Source organism: Macrobrachium nipponense, chromosome 5 (assembly GCF_015104395.2).
Source record: "Macrobrachium nipponense isolate FS-2020 chromosome 5, ASM1510439v2, whole genome shotgun sequence".
Taxonomy (NCBI): domain Eukaryota; kingdom Metazoa; phylum Arthropoda; class Malacostraca; order Decapoda; family Palaemonidae; genus Macrobrachium; species Macrobrachium nipponense.
The window spans coordinates 19,245,026-19,265,807 of NC_061107.1; the positions used below are offsets into that span (position 1 = coordinate 19,245,026).

The 20,782-nt window shown below is 42.9% G+C and overlaps 1 protein-coding gene across 3 annotated transcripts in view; it reads right to left on the bottom strand.

Annotated features, from left to right (window-relative positions):
- LOC135215228 (cysteine-rich with EGF-like domain protein 2) overlaps positions 1–19,583 on the bottom strand; it is a 113,490-nt gene extending 93,907 nt beyond the window's left edge. Inside the window, exons 1-2 of one of the 3 annotated variants that reach the window (XM_064249734.1) lie at positions 19,270–19,458; positions 8,909–9,104 (exon numbers count right to left, since the gene is read on the bottom strand). In XM_064249734.1, coding sequence (XP_064105804.1) covers positions 8,909–9,103 — 195 coding nt within the window. In that variant the 5' untranslated portion in view covers position 9,104; positions 19,270–19,458. Of the gene's footprint in view, positions 1–8,908; positions 9,105–19,269; positions 19,472–19,522 lie in introns of those variants that run through there. The other 2 variants (XM_064249733.1, XM_064249732.1) reach the window with 2 other exon arrangements.
- Positions 19,584–20,782: the final 1,199 nt, after the last annotated feature.

A 20,782-nucleotide genomic window follows, 5' to 3' on the forward strand; every position in this document is an offset into this window, starting at 1 on the left:
CAGTCTGACGCAGACAGACTCAGAGTGGAGAGGTTGTTAAGGTCCATTTAAAATAGATGTTGAAAGAATATTCAGACTGTCTTGGAAAAGACTTCCAAAACCTGCTGTGAGAAGAACGTGACCTCTGAGAATCCAACCTCACTAAGTCTAAAATGAGGCATAACATATATCCTCTCTTTCTTTGACGCCCTTTGTCTTACATTCTGTAAAGAGTTTATCTTTTATGGGAAAAAGACTAAATTTTATTCCCCTTTCTATAACATAAAGATGGCGTATATTGCTACCTCTCTCTTATATTCTTTCTTCCTGTCCTCGTGCCTGGGCAACGAGAGAATGGAAAAATTCTATCATCATTACTTCTGCAAAACAAATTATTATTATCCTATTCTCCTACTAACTGATCCAGGATCGAGGAGAATCATTTAAGATTCCTATCCTAGACAATCAGCCGTAATGTACGGTTCAGATACTTGAAAGAGCCTCTCACCCAATACTGAGAGCTCCTACGAGTCTTTTCTAGTACCAAAACATTACAAGGTCTTCCTTGTTATATGTTTACATGGGAGTAGGATAATATACCATCCTGTTAATAACAATGAAAGAGGAGAAAGATGGAGCTGCATGGTTCAAGGGACTAGCCGAAACGTGCAATATAAAAGAGGTTGCTAAGGTCTTTTCTAAAACCTGCACCCAGATTAACTTATGAGTCCGATATATTTTCTATCCCTTGTCTCATAAGGTTGAGGAAAGCGAGAGACCTCTAAAGATATTCAGTTCTCTTCACCATGTAAAGTCTATAAAGCAGAAGAACCCACTTATCCTGACACGTACTACGTTCGCCTGTGGCGATATCTAGAATAATTGTCAGTAGAGGGTTGATCTGGCAAAAAGAGTTTCTCCCAAAACAACTCCTCTTGCCAGGAAAGAAGTCGCTCACGCGACCACTATGTTACCTGACATGAGAAGTCTGTTCTTGTTAGAGACCTTCCGCAATTTCAGGTTAATCCTGACAAGGGCCACGGCCGCTGTGCGGACAACTTGTGTCACTGTCAGGAAAAAACTGATCTTGTGTCAGTTCTCAAAGAGGAAACTCTTGGAAAGTCTATCTCCAAATACTGAGAAATTGGAGATCCTGATATCTTGCGCCTGGCTGGCGCTCGCGCCTGGCTGACGCCTCGCGCCTGGTTGGCGCCTATCGCCTGGTTAAAGCCTGGCGCGGCTGGGTGACGCCTCGCGCCTAGCTGGCGCTCGCGCCATGGTTGGCGCCTATCGCTTGGTTAAAGCCTGGCTGGAGCCTTTATGGCCTATTACTCGCAACCTTGGTCAGGAAATCTCGATATCAAAATAAGAAGAGGTGCTGTAAGAATCCTATAATTCTACAGTCCTTCCATAGTTGGATGTTTCTTCTCAATTTTCCTCTAATACAGTATATCGGAAGGGGAATTATTCTTTCCTCGGTTAATTCTTCCGTATCCCCCCCTTTTTTTTCCTGAACGAGAAGGACCACTCCAGTGCGAGGGACTGAGTAACTTCCCAGCTCTATGTAGGAAAGCATAATTTGCTCTAAGGTATATCTATTAACTAATTATTTCTAGTTAGAGCCAGGCGTCTGGCTGGCGCTTATGATTCCTTATGGCATGGTTTGAGGAAAAGGAAGCAGTCTACAGGAAGACTGTTATTCGTCTTCTTCTTGCTAAGAGATCTATGAAGAAGACTTCTCGCAGGTTCTCACAAACTCTTTGTAATAAATGTTAGACATACTTAAACAGTTATTATCGTCGATCGAGGTTCTCACGGACTCGCAAATTCTTGTATTGCTTTTTATTTAATAACTCTGCTCAAACGAGAAATATTTTTTGGATGGTGCTCTATGGCTTATTGCACCAAGCTGGCGCAATTTGCGCCAGGGTGGCTGCAACTTGCGCCAGGGTGGCGCAACTTGCGCCAGGGGGCGCAACCTGCGCAGGGTGGCGCAACCCGCGCCAGGCCGGCGCAACCCGCGCCCAGGGTGGCGCATCTGCGCCAGGCTGGCGCCTCCTACTAATTATCTTTATGTTATGTGCCAGAACATCTGTGTATTTATGGTACCCGACATCCTTCATATGTTAATTCCGTTCTTATTATGAAAAACTTTTATATACGCAGTATAATCCATTCAGGGAAACCATTTCCCACTAAAAGAATGTTTCCCATCCGACTCATACAACTTCTGCGCAATATCCGATTCTAAATACGGTTGTGTCCTTTTTCGAAAGACTTAACCATACCGTAGTCTTGAAGTGAATCTCTATTACATCTCTCTTATCATAAGTATGTATTCTAATAAGCCATGCTTTCGTAAGTATGAGTGCATTAAATAATATCATGTTCTGCTGCATTAGAATCCTTTAATCATTGTTACCTAGGTAAACAGCATTGAAAGGTGTAATATCCTTCTTATTAAAAAGATTCCTAACAAAAGGCAGGACATATATTATTTATGATAGCTTCAGTATTCCCTCAATCCGAGGCTAAGACCACGATTGTAGGGACGAGATACGGTTAGTTATACCCATTCCGCAGGAGAGAGAGCTGTAAACGACCTCTCACGACTGAGAACAAGATGGTACTGCGACTGCGTTGGTTGGTCTTCAAAGCGAAAGGAGTCTGGCCTTCCCTTTCCAGAGTTGCCAGTTACTCCATTAAATAAAGGAATCTTATAAATTATTATCGAACTTCGGAAGTTTTTATATAAGCATAATTAAGCTAACGAGACTCGCAAGTCTAGAAACTAATAGGTGTCGTCTAAACAATTCTTTTAAACCTATTCCTTCCTAGGATAGTCCTAGAAGGGTACTGGTAAATTCATGGAAACCTCTTTCTAACACGAAGAAAAATGTTCTATCCTATCTCAATCCACCAAAAATAAGATATGCTTCTCCGATTCATTCTTTCGAAGACACGATAGCATCATATAACTATACTCTAGCTTAATAGAATCCTCTATAATACTGTTACATTAAGGTAAACCGTATTAATTTAGGAAATTTTGTAAGGATTTCACTTGACCATTACAGCATAAATTTCTTGGTATGTGTCTATGCCTTGCCATACCGTAGTCCTAAGGCGATTTGTCCTAAGCATGGTAGGAGCTAGAAGCTTAAAAGTCATACATATATGCTTTATCACTTAACGAGATCCATATAATTCATTCGATTGACAAATCTAAATCGTTCTCATCATAATAGATTATATCAAAAATGCACCGATGGGGAATCTTATGTTTGAAATAACAATTTCAAATACCCCCATTGGATAGGCGCTCTCGTCTAGTTGCGAAAAAAAAAAAAAAAAACAAAATGTTCGAACAATGTACTGTATCACCAAAATGTTTTTATCGAATGATCTCTAATATTAGAAGGCGCTAAATCGTCGCCTGATTCCGAAAGGTGGATCGATTAATGTCATTCTAATTTTGAATAATTCTACCAGAAGGCATTATACGAGGATCTTCGCCAATTTCATTCATTTCAAGTTCTTCTATCCATCGAGGAATCGTACGCATAAAAAGGGAGAAAACACTGTTTTAGGATGCCTTTCCAATGGCTATCCCTGGCAGTCTGGGACGCTCTACAGAACCTGCCGAGGGGACGCCTGACCGGTGGGGATTCTCTGAAACTCCTTACTGGTTTTCGACATTCCTTCTCCTCTGGGCTTGTGAGCTTGGAAGAGGTCTAGACCTGAGAGCGAGACAGAGCCGATCAGACGCACCCTCCATTGTAATGGGGGAACACTATATTCACTTCTTACGTTCTAAGAGTTCGCATTCGAACTACTATATCCAAGTCTACAATTTGCAAATATGATATTGTAGATTCTGCGGAGTAAGAAGGTGATGAGGATGCAACAACTATAGTACTGTTATCTATATAAATTGCTCGTTAACACAAGAGCTAATAAAACTTCTAAAGGATAGTTACTTTTCTGACTTCCCCAACTAGGAAGAAAGATATACATTTCCTCAATCAAACTCTAACACTTATTTGTATTAATGAATAAATATAAGTAATTCCCTTTCATGAAAGTATACGTAATTCACTTTCGTGAAAGTGGACGAGTGTCTACCGAAAACTTCGGTAGTTACACGTCACTAATCTTTCGAAATTTTTCGAAGTTAATATTATCAAAAAGTTAACAAAAGCGTATGCCGAACCAAAGATCCATTACTTCCCTGTAAAAGTTAGCCCAGACGATCGATGGCGATGAAACACGAAAATCCATCAGGAGGAACTGCAAACGTTGTTTACATTCCAAGCGACAGAAAAATGAAGTTTTTATTGTAAAACTAATATTGTAATACCTACCTGAACACCTGAATAAGCCCTGGTCACTTACCAGCCCGAACCATCATTTATTAAAAATTTACCAAATCTTTGGTTAAAATAAACGATCAGTGTTGCCAATCTCCTGGCAAACACCCTCCGTTACCTAGTTACCAGCCCACCGCTAGTAGCCCTGCCTCACGGGCCGGTCACAACCTGCCCTCTCACGTCAATCATAACTCAATAACTCTGTATGAGAGGGGAGGAGGGTGGGAATCATTCAGGTGTTCAGGTAGGTATTACAATATTAGTTTTACAATAAAAACTTCGTATTGCAATACACCCCCTGAACACCTGAACTAGCCCGATTAACAACATTAATTTGGAGGTGGGGGAATCAAATCTGGCCCGGCCCTCCACTGTACTAGTTGTCAGTCAATATAATTGAGTACGCGAGTCAGTCTCAAGTTCATTTGTCACTCGTCCAAGCTAATCTCCCATGTATGGCCTTCTAGGCCTGCCCATATGTGGAGGGAAAAACTCCCTGCACCTCTACCCTAAGGTCAAAACTCATTGAGTGCGGAAGGGATACAAACCTGTTTCCTCTCAGCTGGCTATGTGCCTCACCTGAGTAGAGGAAAAACTGAAGACCTCCCATGTGGCTCTCGGCCTCTCATGTATGGAGGGAATCTGAAGACCTACCATGTGGCCCTCGGCCTCTCATGTATGGAGGGAATCTGAAGACCTCCCATGTGGCTCTCGGCCTCTCATGTATGGAGGGAAACTGAAGACCTCCCATGTGGCCTTAGGCCTCTCATGTACGGAGGAGACAACGGTGTCGTCGATCGTAGTGATGTCCTCTCTTGTAGTGTTGTACCTGCCTGTCTGTACTCTGCCTGGTTGGCACTTGGAAGAATACCCTCAGATAGACCCAGACATGTTCTTTCCTATCTTTCCTAATACTTAAAATCCTCTTGTGATATATCATATCATGAATACCTTATACATATTCCGAATATTCGCTCCCTACTCTAATACTAACTCAGACAGCAAGATTGTTGGGTTTAAAAATAGAATTTAGGCCAAAGGCCTGAGTATTGGGACCTAATGAGGTCAGTTCCAGCGCTGAAGGGAAATTGAGAAAGTTTGAAAAGGTGTGAAAGGAAGAAAAACCTCTGTTGCACAATGAGTCCAGTGTTAGGAGAGCGTGGAAAATAGGATGAGAGAATATGGAGAGAATATGCAAATCAGTGAGAGAGAGAGAGAGAGAGAGAGAGAGAGAGAGAGAGAGAGAGAGAGAGAGAGAGATAAACACAACTCGTGTCTAGATAAACGAGAGAATATAAAAATCGGGAGGAGAACCAGAAGAGAGAGAGATAAAATAAAACAGGGGAAAACAAGCCGAGCGAGAGAGAGATGAGAGGAGAAGATTGGAGAGAGAGAGGCACTGAGAGATCGAGAGAGAGAGAGAGAGAGAGAGAGAAATTACGATCGTCTAATATCTCCACCTCCGCAAATTGCAGCAAGTTAAAAGGGTATTATCTTAACGATAATACTCGTATAACTCCGTACAGCTATGACAAACCGAACGAGAACTTGTTGCTAATGCGATCGACTCCTATAACAACATACTTTATTGTATTGATCAGCGTGTGACAGTAAATCGAATCCGATAGCAACATCCGTTATTGTATTCATCCGCGTGGGACGGTAATTACTGTATTCATGTTATAAATGCAGCTGAAGCTAATAAGGCAAAATTACGTCATCGGCAACCTGGACAGAAGTCCCGAGCTTATTTATGAATTCCAACGCAGCCGTGGTAAAAGAAACTAATAGCATGAAAGAGCTCATTACTGTTGTTTTCACACAGACAAAGATTAATAACGTATATAAAGTGTAAGGTTCGTAATACCTATGAAAACGAGTGAAAAACGAACGGAATCCTAAATTTAACGCCATCTAACCCGAGGGCAAAAACTAGCTTCCGATGAGACGTATCAGTCAAATTTTGGTCTTAAATTACATCGTAAGACGAAACAGTATGACTTCGTTACATAAGTTAAGTATCCAGATATTCATTAATATGCTAACTAAGGACAAAAAACATTAGCCGAGACCAAGTGATATGGTTGAATCGAAGGCCAAGGAGAAAAAAAAAATAGACTAGCCGGCATCCTTGTCTGTCTAAACCACACCTCCTTACAATAGTGCTGTTTGACGACAAGCTAGTGTAATTATAATTTAACTTGAAAAGTAATAAAAATAATATTTAAAACCGGTAATTAAATTAACTTTATTAGGCCTAATATTAAATTTCAGTTGACATTGTAATTTGATAATACGACTGGTAATAATTTGTAACTGTAATTGACATAAGCTCAATGTAAATACTGACGGCAATAGTCTGATAAACGTATGAAGAACGTCATACATACAAATTCCCTTATATTGACATCTGATTATATGCCCAAGATAGATACCTCATTGACTATATTAAATGTCAACATAGTTGAAGACAACGTTCTCCTTTAAGACGTTTGTACAAACTTGGCATAAGTGAGATGTTGTTACGTTAGTCATTTTAGTCAATCAGGAGAGATGAGATGGATACGGCGACGCAAACCCGTATTCGTCATCCGCTGATTCCAGCGTGAATGACTGCCGAGTTTAGTGTTTATACTACGCCAATATGATGATCACATAATACAAATATAATGCTTTAGTCGGACAGAATCCGATCTTCATTCTGTTCGATTACATTCATATTAATTATCCTCAGATCGGATTCTCGTTCGTTTTCAATTACACTTGTATTGAATTATCCGAAGTCAAGAATGCCTTAAGCCTACAGCGTAGCCAAAATAAAAATAACTACCGATATGTTGTACAGCGAATACTTTAGGTTAGGCTAGGCTAGTGAATATGCATACGATATATCATTGTGAACACTAGGCTAACCGTAGTTAATTTTATTCGATTTCTCTTCATACTGAATATCGTAAGTCAATATGCATTGAACGGAGAATTAGTTGATATTAACAATTATCGTATCGTATGCGTAGAGGAAAGTAACCTTAAAGACGAGGAGCATATCTGAAAGACCAACTCTGGCCTAAAAGCTTCTGATGCAAGGAACTCGAAGCAGGAAAAAGCCTAAAGATGCTCTAAGGACACTGTGGCCTCTAAAACTACTACTTTTAATAGAAAACCGACCCCGAAGAAGCCTGCACTTCTCTTTCCTAAACTAAACACTATGTAGCCTATTATCCCCACTCGTCTATATCTGACCTAAGTTTTTATCATCCTGAGAACTTACACATCGAGGGAAGGGGAATCTGCTGCCAACACTGCCTGCTCCGCGCCAGGGGGGACGGCGGATCCTGCCCGTGGGCTTGCGGATCCCCATAACCCCCACCCAGCACCGGTTAGGGCTGATTCTGGAACAGGCAGGGGGGTAGCTGGAAAAGAACGATTAGTAATTTCAGTATCCCTATTGCTCGATCTATCCTCACATAATCTTGACATAAAATCGGTAACAGAGATGTCATACTCGATGTCAGCGTACTCTCAAGTCTCTTAAAGAGCACTGTCTCTAAGTGTTATCTGATCTACGTTAGTCTCTTCCTGCCTACAGTTACTTCTTAATACGAGACCTTTCCTATGTTGAGATACCCTAACATCTGGTCCAAAGACCACTCCTGACATTCCAAACATCTGGTCTTTACATTATATTGAACAGGCCTACAATTTACGCATAAGGAATTTGACTATCGTGTCATAGGGTACTCATCCTTTTCTTGCATTTCGTTGGCAAAGACGATACGTTGTTGAACTCCCGCTCGTCGTTTTCTGTGATGTCGTGGCCGAGGATGCAGTAGTCGTTGTCGTAGCCTGTGTTGTTTCTTCCTTTGCAGAATCAATGTCTAATGACAAGGTATTAAGAGCAATCCAACGTTAATCCAAAGGGATGCGTAATTCGTCACCAAATTCAATCAAATCAAAGGTGCAAATGAAGGCCGGGCAAGACCAAAAAGGAGTTCGCTGTGGATACATCTTGTACTCCCACCGCGAACGATAATGATTGACGTGAGAGGGCAGGTGTGACCGGCCCGTGAGGCAGGGCTACTAGCGGTGGGCTGGGTAACTAGGTAACGAGGGTGTTTGCCAGGAGATTGGCAACACTGATCGTTTATTTTAACCAAAGATTTGGTAAATTTTTAATAAATGAGGTTCGGGCTGGTAAGTGACCAGGGCTAGTTCAGGTGTTCAGGGGGTGATTATTGCAATATTATGAATTAGAAAACGGGTATGGTTTCCTATTCCCGCCACCCAGCGGCGGGGGGGTGGGGGGTAGATCACCTGACCTACCTGCCGCGTGTGCCGCGAAATTCGAATTTCTGTCGGACGACGGAGTAATAGCTATGTATATATCTGACAGGTAAGTTGAATGTATAAAACCACAAATTTCAAAGTGTAAAGCATGAGATACATAAAGACCTTTGTTTATATAAATTTGACAGCAATTACCCTACACAGCTAAAGGAGTGCCTATCTTAGTAAAACATTTAAAAGCACATTTTATGCACAAGCCTGCTGGTAATTACCTTTTTAAATGAGTCTGTAAGAGCTTTGCAAGCAGCACATGGTGGAAGTTTTGCTGCTTTTTGTACCTCCTTATTACTCTTGCCCTTATCTGTTTTAGTTGCATCACCAGCTGATTCTGCCATTACGTGCATCACAAAAAAATTGAGACTTAGGGCTACAGTAATGCATACTCCTCTCCTTTTTAAAAGATACATTCTGTAAAATAAAAATAAAAATTAGAATTCGAGAATTTAGAAAATTTGTCATGAAAAATACAGTAACCTATATCACAATTTATAAAAGTAAATATGATATTTTAACAATTAAATGAGATTTTATACATAATTACCAAGTAATTACAAAGCTATAGTTTCACTGTCCATCGGCAGCTAGAATTCTGGAAATTCGTGATAACGCTATTTTGTTTTGGCTAGGTGACTAACCCTGCCCACTTTTGGGGTGAAAAGAAACCAACTCAGCAAAGAGTTCAGTTGTTTATGCCCTTTCATCCATGTACTTCAAGTGCTCGGCAAGGATCCTGAATCCCGTAAGAACAGTCATCAGGAGCGCATCTCTCACACTCCAAGCACTCATGATAACAAGAATGCGAGCGCTCAGTGAGCACCAAAAATTCTAGTGAATATTTTAGTGCTCGGCGAGACTCCTGAATTTCGTAAGATCAATCATTGGGAGTCTCTAGTCTCACCCGAGTGCTCGGAAATCGCAAGAAACCAAGCATTTAAGATTGGATCAAGAGTGCGATTGAACAGAATATGCACTTGAGGCTACCAAAATGCAAGCCCCCAACAGGGGACTGCGAAATGGAATCCGCCCAAAGGCTGGAAAGAGCCAGGGAGAACAAAGTCTCTAGGTGTTCGAATCAGCGTCGGCACACCAGATGTCAAGACGGTGAGAAGTCTCTCCGTCATTGAAAGAAAAGATCCTTCCTCAATGACACGGGCATACGTATGGTGGGACCTTATGACCCCTCCAGGAATGTAAGCCCCCGATGCTGAATCCTGCAGAGAGCAGTCTGCAGGATTCCTCCTATTCAACTTGCCCCTCTCAACGTAGCCTGGGGAAGTAGAGGGAACATTTACGTGAAGATCGGACACTCTCGCTCACCTTGCTAGCAGAACTACCAGGAGCAGCCAGTACGAGCAGCCATCAACACGTGATGATGGCTGCAATGTGAGTCAAGGATAGCATTCTCACCCTGGAGAAACACTTTCTCGAGGAGGGTCATGAGACTCTTGCATGGCAGAAGAAAAGCTTGCCACCAATGAGCTAGGGCGATCACACGAACGTGATCGCGAGCTGGGTGGAGTTGAGCATGCACCTGACTGGCGAGAACTTGCACTGTCCTTTCAATGCGTACCAGTCCTCTTCAAGGTCGAAACCTCGCAAGAGGACTGAATAGGGACCTCCTACCAGTCTCACCGTGTGAACAATCTCACGAGACCGTCACATCAGTCTTGGGACATAAACGATCGCTGCAAGGAGGATCACTAGGAAGGGGTGAGACACCTGCATGACTCGACCGTTTCTTCCGCTCTACACCCGAGTTGTGATGCCAAGAGGACTCAGCATCAACAACTCTAGGACTAACAGCAGAAACAAGAACCAAAGTTTGCAATCCTGTGGCTCCCATCATCTAGACCCTGGGGACAGCTTGACGGTTCCTCTTTCCGAAGAAATGCGAGAGCCAGCAGAAGACCCAACTGTCTCCTCAGTGCAAGGGGACAGACCCTTAGAAAACCTGTTATGAGACTTCTTAGGGAGACAAGAGACGACCTTCTTCTTCTTCGGGGGTTTAGCCTTAGAAGTCGAAGGAGAGGAGGCAGCAGAAGATGACAACGACGACAAAGACGAAAACGATGAGGAAGATGACGACACCTGATGAGCTCTCTTCTTCCTCAACTTCTTCGCCAACTTCCGCAGAACTTCTTCTACAGGATGAAGTATAGTCATCAACAGAAGTAAAAACAGTGTCCAGTGACGAAAGGGCATTGCCCTCCAAAACGAGAGAGCCCCAAACATCAACAACACACACACACACACATCCCCCTTTTGCCCGATAAGCAAGCGAAGAGGGAGAAGGAGAAGGAAGAATACCGGGAGACAAAAAAAAAAAAAAAAAGGGGGCAAGCCTCTGAAGTTTCCCCCCCACAGTAAATTTTCCTAAGGCGGTAAGCATAAATGTCAAATAAATATACAGTCGTGCCCTTATCATTAAAGGGTGAGAGTAAGTGATAAGGGTGCACAATATACCCTTACTCCTACCCTTAACATACAATGGGGAAAGGGAGCTAGTAAGGCTTATCACAAAAAGTGGGTGCATAAAATGATGTTATATGATATAACAAAGTTTCATGTATACTTACCTGGCAGGTATATATATAGCTATATTCTCTGTTCGCACTGGCAGAATTTTCAAAACTCGCGGCAACCGCTAGATCACTGGTAGTTCAGGTGATCGCCACCCGCTCCGTGGCGCTGGTGCTCGGAATCATTCCATTTTTGTCAGATTTTTCCTCTCTGAACCCTGTCTCCTGAGGGGAGGTGGGTGGGAATTTAATTATTATATATACCTGCCAGGTAAGTATACATGAAACTTTGTTATATCATAATAACATCATTTTTCATGTATGACACTTACCTGGCAGGTATATATATAGCTGATTGACACATTTGGAGGTGGGTCAAAGACAGCAACATTGTAAGAGTTTTAAAAATTTAAAATTTAAAATTAACTCTTAGATTCCTTACCTGCTAAGGTAGCTGACTTCAGCATTCCTGCCTCTTAGCCTGCCAAGCCTTAGTAGCTTCCAACTAGGACGTGACCTATTAGGATGAAGCTAAATACAAGGGTTTGACAATGGACGGGACCAATTTGTTGACAAGAAACCCTAGCCCTCTCTTACCACGGGCATTCATGCTAGGATAAGTTAGACCACCTGAACCACACACAACACTAACCTAACACACTACACTTCACAGACTGAAGAGGAAATCACCCTCTCAGACAACCGTAAAAACAACACCACTTCATTAAAATACCTAGCATGTTAGTAAGTTATGGGGTGGAAACTCCTTTGCCAACCCAATACTGCTCCTGATGGATACATATGGACCCAACGTTTGACATTGTCAAACGTTGTGACGTTTCTAAGGTAATGACTTGCAAACACTGAATTAGTCTCCAAAACGTCGTTTCAATTAAATCTTTGAGGGCCATATTCTTTTTAAAAGCCAACGAAGTAGCTACTGCTCTCACTTCGTGTGCTTTAACCTTAAGGATGCCGAAATTTTCTTCTTGGCATAACATATGAGGGACTCTTTTTAATTAATTCCCTATAAGGAAAAAGGCAAATGGTAAAGTAGCCATTTGTTTTGGTCATTGCTTGCTAGGGTTCCTTTTTTGGTTTTTTTTTCCTTCACCAGCAGCACCCACAGTGATCTGAAGTTCCTCTAATCTTACTGGTTTTATCCAAATAATAGCGCAATTGCCTACTGGACAAAAGAACTATCTCTTTGTTCCTGTCCTACTAGATCTGAAAGACCCATAATTTCAAACGACCTTGGCCATGGATGAGCTGGATTCTCGTTCTTGGCCAAGAACCCCTCCTGAAAAGAGCAAACCGCTTTGTCATGTTTCCAACCAATATGTTTGCTAATTGCTTGTAGCTCACTCACCCTTTTAGCTGTGGCCAATGCCACCAAAAAGATGGTCTTTTTTGTGATATCTCTCAACGAAGCTTGATCCATCGGTTCAAACTTACTAGTTCCTAAAAATTTCAGGACCACTCGAGATTCCAGGACGGAGCTCTGTATTGGGGCTCCTTCCTTGTTGCAAAAGACCTTATGATGGTCTCTCAGATCTAGATTATTTGTAATATCTAGACCTCTAGTCTAATACAGAAGCCAACATACTCCGATACCCTTTAATCGTCTGAGTTGACAATTTTATTTCCTTCTTTAAGTATAAAAGGAAGTCGGCAATTTGGGTCACAGAGGTACTGGATGAAGAAATCTTCCGATTCTTGCACCACTTGCGAAAAGATTCCCCACTTCGCCTGGTACAACTTAATGTAGAGGCTGTCTAGCTGCCGGCCACCGCTCTGGCCGCTCTCTAGAAAACCCCCTCGCTCTGACAAGTCTTTCGATAGTCTGAACGCAGTCAGACCCAGAGCGAGGGTGTTCTTGTGGTACCTGTGAAGTGAGGCTGTTTGAGTAGATTACTCTTGCTGGAAGTCCCTTGTACATCTATTGTCCATTCCAGTACCTCTGTGAACCAATCTCGGGCCGGCCAGTATGGAGCTATGAGAGTCATTCTTGTCCCTTGACTCTCCCTGAACTTCTTCAAAACCTTCCCTAATATCTTGAACGGGGGAAAGGCGTAGACGTCTAGCCCCGTCCAATCTAGAAGAAAGGCGTCTACTGCGACTGCTTGACGGTCTGGGACTGGAGAGCAATACGTCGTCAATCTCTTCGTCATTGCTGTCGCAAACAAGTCTACCACTGGGCGACATAATTTCCACACTCTGGCATACTTCTAAAATGAAGCGTCCATTCTGTTGATAGAAGTTGACCTTCCCTGCTCAACAGGTCCTCTCTCACATTCTTCTCCCCTTGAATGAATCTGGTGAGAAGGGTTACGTTTTCCTTCTCTGCCCCAAAGAAGGATCTCCTCCGCCAACTTGCAAAGAGAGATTGAATGTGTCCCTCCTTGTTTGCGGATGTACGCCAGAGCTGTGGTATTGTCCGCGTTGATGTACCACCTTGTTGCGAATCACCGCGTTGAACTCCTTCAAGGCCAAGAAAATCGCCATCAGTTCCTTCTGTTTATATGCCAAGCCGTTCCTCCTTGCTCCAACGACCTGAAACTTCTTGAAGTCCGAGAGTCGCTCCCCAGCCTGCGTCCGATGCGTCTGAGAACAATACATGGTCTGGGGTTCTTTTGCTGAGAGACGCTCCCTTTGCTAACTTCCCCGGAGTTAGCCACCACTTTAACTCCTCTTTGATCTTGCGAGGAATTCGAAACAGGAAGAATCTGGTTGCGATTTTCTTGGCCAAACTTGGTTCAAAAATATTTGTAGGGTCTCATGTGAAGTCTTCCTAGAGAAACGAACCGTTCCAGGGACGAGAGTGTCCCCAGTAAGCTCATCCACTCTCGTCTGAACATTGTTCTTTCTCTAGAAAGGCTTGCACTTTCCGGATGCACGATCTTGTCTGTTGGGAGACGGAAAAGCCCGAAAAGTCACTGAGGAGATCAGAATCCCCAAATAAACTAGCTCCTGACTGGGGTTCATATTCGACTTTTCTAAGTTCACCATCAACCCTAACTCTTTCGTTAATGTTAACGTCATTTCTAAGTCCTCCAGACATTGCTTTCTTGATTGGGCTCTTATGAGCCAATCGTCCAGGTATAGAGACACTCTTATTCCTAGAATGTGTAGCCACTTGGCCACGCTCGCCATCACTCTTGTAAAGACTTGTGGGGCTGTGCACAGTCCAAAACAGAGGGGCTTTGAACTGAAAAACCCTGTTCTGGATCACAAATCTCAGGTACTTCCTGGATCTTGCATGAATTGGGATATGAAAATATGCGTCTTGAAGGTCCAGGGTGACCATCCAGTCCCCTGGACGTACCGCTGCCAGTACTGAATCGGTCGTCTCCATCGTAAATTTTGTTTTCTCCACAAATAAATTGAGTTGACTTACGTCCAGTACTGGTCTCCATCCCCCCGAGGATTTTGCTACTAAAAATAGCCGGTTGTAAAATCCCGGAGATAAGTGATCCAGAACAGGTTCTATTGCTCCTTTCTTGAGCATAGAAAGAACTTGTTCTTGTAGTGCTTCTTGTTTCACTGGATCGCTGTAGTGAGCTCCCAGCTCTCTTGGCGATGTCGTAAGAGGTGGTCTCTTTAGAAAAGGGATCTTGTAACCTTCTTTTGCCACCTTGACTACCCAAGGATCTGGCTCCCTTTTCTTGCCAAATCTCCCAAAAACTTCTGGAGTCTGGCACTACTGATGTCTGAAGGACTTGCTGTTCATTGTTTAGTACTGGGTTTCGAACCCCTCTTGGACGGAGCTCTTCTTGCTCTGAAAGCCGGACGAGAAAAGGACTTGCCTCGAAAGGGCTGAATAGCTTGCCTTGATTCCTTATGGGGTCTTCTTAACTACCTTGTTGGGTAAAAATTTCCTTACGAGAAGTTAACAGATCCTGCGTCGCCTTCTGCGTTAGGGAAAGCGAAATATCCTGATAATATCCGCAGTAAACAATTGCTCAGAAAGTGGGAAAAAAGCAATTCGGATTTCTGGGCGTTAGAAACGCCCTTAGCAGCAAAAGAGCATAGGAGTGACCTTTTCTTTTTCTTTAACACTCCTGCGGTGAAAAGAGATGCTAATTCATTCGCTCCATCCCTTAAGGCTTTGTCCATGCAGGACATAATACTGCTTGGGAGTTGAGAAGCCGTTGCTTCATTATCTTCCACTGTTCGTCCCAGAGCTCCCAAGGACCAATCCAAAAAATTAAAAACCTCGAAGGTCCGGAAATCCCTTTCAAGAGATGATCTAATTTCGATGGGGACCACCCACACTTTGGCCGAATTCAAGGCAATGTCTGCGGGAACTGTCAACAATGTTTGGAAAAATCCCCCTCCCCGGGAGGAGGCAGGCACTCCCAGGCCGAGATTTTCCCTGTCGCATAACCAAATTCCGGACTTCGATGCCAATTTGGCAGGGGGGAGGGAAAGAGAACACAGTCTTGCCCGCTTCTTTTCCTTTTGCCTTCAACCACGTATCAATTCTTTGAAGCGCCTTCTTAAGCCGTAATCGAAAAATTTCATCTTCAAAAACGAGGGACTTCTTCGGAGTTTTGTTCTTGGAGAATTGAGAAAGGGGAGATGTTGGAGCTGCAGGCTGAAAATCCCCTCCAAAAAGTGAAATAAGGCAATTCGTCAATTTCTTATAATCTGAAGAAGGTGCTTCACCTTCTTTTCCTTCCTCAGATTCTAAGTCCTCTATTTCCTCTTCTGCCGACGACACATCCTGTAAACCCAGGTCTTGCTGCAGAAAATCTTCTCCAACCTCGCGGAAGAAAAACGGCTCCATGCCGCCTGCGTCCTGCGTCCTTCTGAGCTCCGAGGTGCGTCCTGCGTCCTGTTCCGGAAGCTTGCGGTCCTGCGTCCTGCTCCGGAAACTTGCGTCCTGTTCCTGTTCTCGTAACTTGCGTCCTGCGTCCTGCTCCCGTAACTTGCGTCCTGCCCGAGAATCCTCCGAAGCCTGACGAGAAGTAGGCCAACCATCATGCGTCCTCTTAGACGACTTGACTGGGAGAGCTGGCGTCCTTACGCCTCGTAGGAGGAAGTTCCGATGTCCCCACGAGTTTAACCAAATTCAGCTAACCTTCCTTGCATCTCTTCAAGGAAGTTCCTAGTCTCTGCTTCCTGGCGGGAAGTCTGAGCAAGCGGAGAACGACGACGAGACGTATCATCAACACGAGAAACTCGATCTTGAGTCCTACAATAAGGAGAAGATATCGGAGAGACTGCTCCGTATTCAGACGGAGAGCTCCTATCCCGAGAAACGTCGTTACTCATGAGGTCTTGCGTCTGTCTTGACTTAACGGATCTCCTCCTTTTAATCGGAACCACCTCTTCCTCATCACTAGAAGAGAAAATCTCGGGACTACTCCACCGTTCTTGCGGATAACGTTCATCTTGAGAAGACGTAGGTCTATGCGTCCTCTTCAGAGGACGCGAAGCTTCCGCATAACGTCCATACCTGCCTGACGACGAGCACTATCTGTCGAGGAAAAACACTTCCCAGTGTCGCCTTTTCTATGGCGCACTGTTGCAGCCTGGGACGCAACAGGACTGCCTGAAGGGACGACTGATCGTAAGGGAACCCCTCTCGCCTCCCTTCGACTGTCGACATGCCTTCTCCCTTGGGTCTGGGAGCTTGGCAGAGGCCTAGGTCTAGGAGCACGAGTGAGACGATCAGCCGCCCTCCACTACATGACACTTTCAAACGTACCCACTTTGTCTGTAAGACGCTGAATCTGATCGCCCATGGACGCAAGGGCGGCAACACTTTCACAATATTAGTATCCTCAGAAAACAGCAGCGGGCGCAGGAGATACCTGAGGAGAAGGATTAAACTACTTCTACTTGGGAAGAAGGGGGAGACATAACAGAAGTATTCAAGGCCTTACTAGAAGAACCTGACTCTCATCCGAGACACCGATCTTCTTACTCTATCCTTTTCAAGTCTCTCAACATATTGGTGAAAGTCTTCCATTCTTTCTCATTTAAACTTTCACACTCATTACATCTATCAATCCCAAAGTTATCCCAGTACACAAAACCTCTCTACACTTCTTACATACTGTGTGAGGGTCTACCGAAGCTTCGGCAGTTCACCTTACACCCTTCTTTCCATACACACTCGAAATACTATACCCAGAATCAGACATTATAATAAACTTCCAATTGCGATTGCCAATCCAACTTTCCAATACGATACCCAAAAAGCATCCAAGTACAGCGAAAGTCAGCTAACGAGTTTCGAATTCTAGCAGGGAACCAACAACGATGTTGCCGGTTCAGTGGCAGAAAAAAATCTGACGAAAATGGGAATGATTCCGAGCACCAGCGCCACGGGAGCGGGGTGGCGATCACCTGAACTACCAGTGATCTAGCGGTTGCCGCGAGTTTTGAAAATTCTGCCAGTGCGAACAGAGAATATAGCTATATATATACCTGACAGGTAAGTGTCATACATGAAATTAATGATTAATATCAAGCAGTATATTCAAAACAATAAAAGAAAGATCCCACCGGGAAATTGTGATTAAGGGCTAGTCAGCACGAGCTCACAAACATACATCTTCATTGGAAGACAGCCGAAAGCAAAGTCCGGGCAGGCGGGTCTCCCCGCCTACCGGACGGCAGTTACTGCCTAACCACCTTGTTCAAGAGTTTTAATGGCCATGTTCCACCTTCGTTGTAAAGTAATTCCTAATGTAAAGGACCAAGGGTTTGTAAATCATGTAGGAACAAGGTCTTTCTTGCGAGATCTATTAGTGAAACTGAGTGTAAAGGCTCGAAACAGGGTTTTGAAAGCCATTTAAGCACCACATTTAAGTTCCAAGACAAGGACTTATTCTACCTCTGTTTAACTGTATCAAAGGACCTTCCTTGGGCCTCTGGTATGGCTTCTCCCAGGTTCAGGGGAGTGAGCCAGCGACCTTCTCATAGGAGAATCGGCGGGACGAGCAGTCTGCTCCTCTATTACACTTCCATGAATACGCCTTTCCAGTGGCTGTCTGTCAATACCTGGGAACATGCAAACAGGTCCTCCCAGGTGCGGGGAAGTAAGTCAGTGACTTGGGTCTAAAAGAACCGGTGGGCAGAATAATCACCTCCTCCACTACACAACAATCACTTGGAAGGTTAATTTCTGTAGAACCAGACACAAGACTGGCAATGGCATGGGAAGGAAGTGAGGGAGCCAAGCGTGGAAGCAAATAGTTAACATTATGGGGCTAGTAGGAGAGAAAAAGGATACATGTGTTCATTCTGTACATGCTTGGCTGTTCACTTTGGTTTTACTAGGTAGTATGTAGCCTATAGCCCTCCACAGGGATGAATCCCTCTGGAGGGCGCTTGTGCATTTTCAAAATAAGTTGCTTCTTATATTTTATAATTGTCTTTTAGTGTTCCATTTTAGGCAACCAAAGGGTAGTACCTAGCCTAGATCCTACTAGGTACTACCCTTTGGTTGCCAAAATATTTATACTAGGTAATAGGCTATAGGGTAAAATACCAAATGGCCGGCCTCTACCGTTGTGTGACCACCTTCCCCGAAAAGATAACGGTAACATGCCCTGTAACCCTAGGTAGTAGTCAAAGAGCAGCATCCGTCGAAGCAATACCTTGAGTCTACTTTCCTCTCGAAGTAAATTTTTCTCGGTTTTCTCACAAGTTACAAATTACTTAGGCCATAATTCCCGATTTTCGGGAAGGTGGTCGCGCTGCCGTAGAGGTGGCAGGCAGGTGGCCATTCGGTATTTTACCCTAGGCTACCTAACCACCCAATCTCAGCCAATCCTTTGAGAACAAAGCACACAACTGGCAATCTACCTACTACTTGTTTCGTTTCTTTGGTGAAGAAATGCACTAGCATAGTACCTATTAATGAATTAAAACGTCAAACATTACCCAGGTCTTAAGAGTCCATAAGCCTTACCCAAGTGTCTCAGTTTAGGGTCTAGAGAAGTCAACAAATTCATACCCCAATATACCTAATTCAAAGTAATTCATAAAAATACTGTATTTCAGATTATTCATAACAGACAGACTCATAAAATACTTACTTTTTACAAACATACGTCCCCCAATGTAAGGAATCAAAACAAAACGTACAAACTCATTGACTAACGACTAAAGTTATGCCGACACAAGTGTCAAATCAAAACATTGGAGGTTATGACTCGGATTCTCGCCATAAGCGACCTGCGCACTGTCAGCTGGTAGTTTCTAGATTCTTTTATCTACTTAGCTGTCAAAAAGTCCTCGGACAATTCCATTTAATGCTAACAGCTTTCTCATTTTATCAATATACGATACCTTCTCTGTAGAGATAAAAATAGATGACAATGCGACAGATGGCGTCACTAAAATATTAATTTCTCCCCACTATTACCGGAACGTTTTATTGCTACCCATAGATTATGAAAGTGCACATTGTACAAGCATGTCAGCAAAATCAGAAGTTTCATTTCCATAGCATTAGATAATATCATCTGTTTGAGTTTCTAAACGAAGTCAGGTTAGTAAAATATTGACGTAAGCGTCTTTCAACAGCAATTAATTTAAGCCGTCAAGAATATCAAACGTTGATAAAAGCAACAAAACTACGAGGTAAAGGTGTCTCGTATTGCTCCAGAGATCATAAATATTCAAGAATCATACCAAAGAGACAATGAAAAGCTCATAGATTTCATGGAAAATTCTGAATTTCAAAGCAACCAATCACTTGACGCCACAGCAGTGTGTTCAAGGAATTATTTCCACAAGTCAATAGAATTCATAAGACCGGGAAATTTGAATTGATATTTCTACTGAAGCTAAATATAAATTTCCTTATGAACTTTAGGATCATATTAAAGCATTACGGTAACTATTTTTAATGCTTAAATGTAATTAATTACACACTTCTAATTTTGATACTATTTCTTTGTATCTCCTGTTATCTATATACCTGCTAGCTACACTGAACATTAGCTAATCACCATAGATATAGTGGTCCCCTCTGTATCTACACTAATCACTACCGCTGACATACATAGATAAGAAAGTAGTTTTCAGTAAGAATGAACTTTCTGTAATCTTCTACAATATTACTAATTTAATAATGACTCCTCATCCGGAGTGTTGTTCAGAATAAGCAAAGAAGTTAGATATTTTTCTTTCTTTTTCTAGACAAATGTTTGGCAATTATGTATAACTTTATAAGTTCTTTACGTAGCTTCAGACGTGTATTGCAAGAGTCCTAAATTCTTACCATGAATAGCATGCATTCAAGTTGACTTATTGTTCTGTCTTCCACAAATCTCTAGCATCCCCTCTTATCATTCTTATCCAAGTACTATACATAGGTCTGAATCTCCTGGTGTTTCCAGCAGTCCAGCGAACACTATCATTCACACGCACAGGAAGTTGAGCAAGGTCATGTCCAAAGCTTAAGGCTTTGTTTTCTAGTCAATACACTTTTAGGAATGGAATAGAATATAAAAATTAGGCCAAGCGCTGGGATCAATGATGTCATTCAGCACTGAAAGGGGAATGAGAGTAAATGTAAAAGGTTTTAAAGGTGAAACAAGAGGG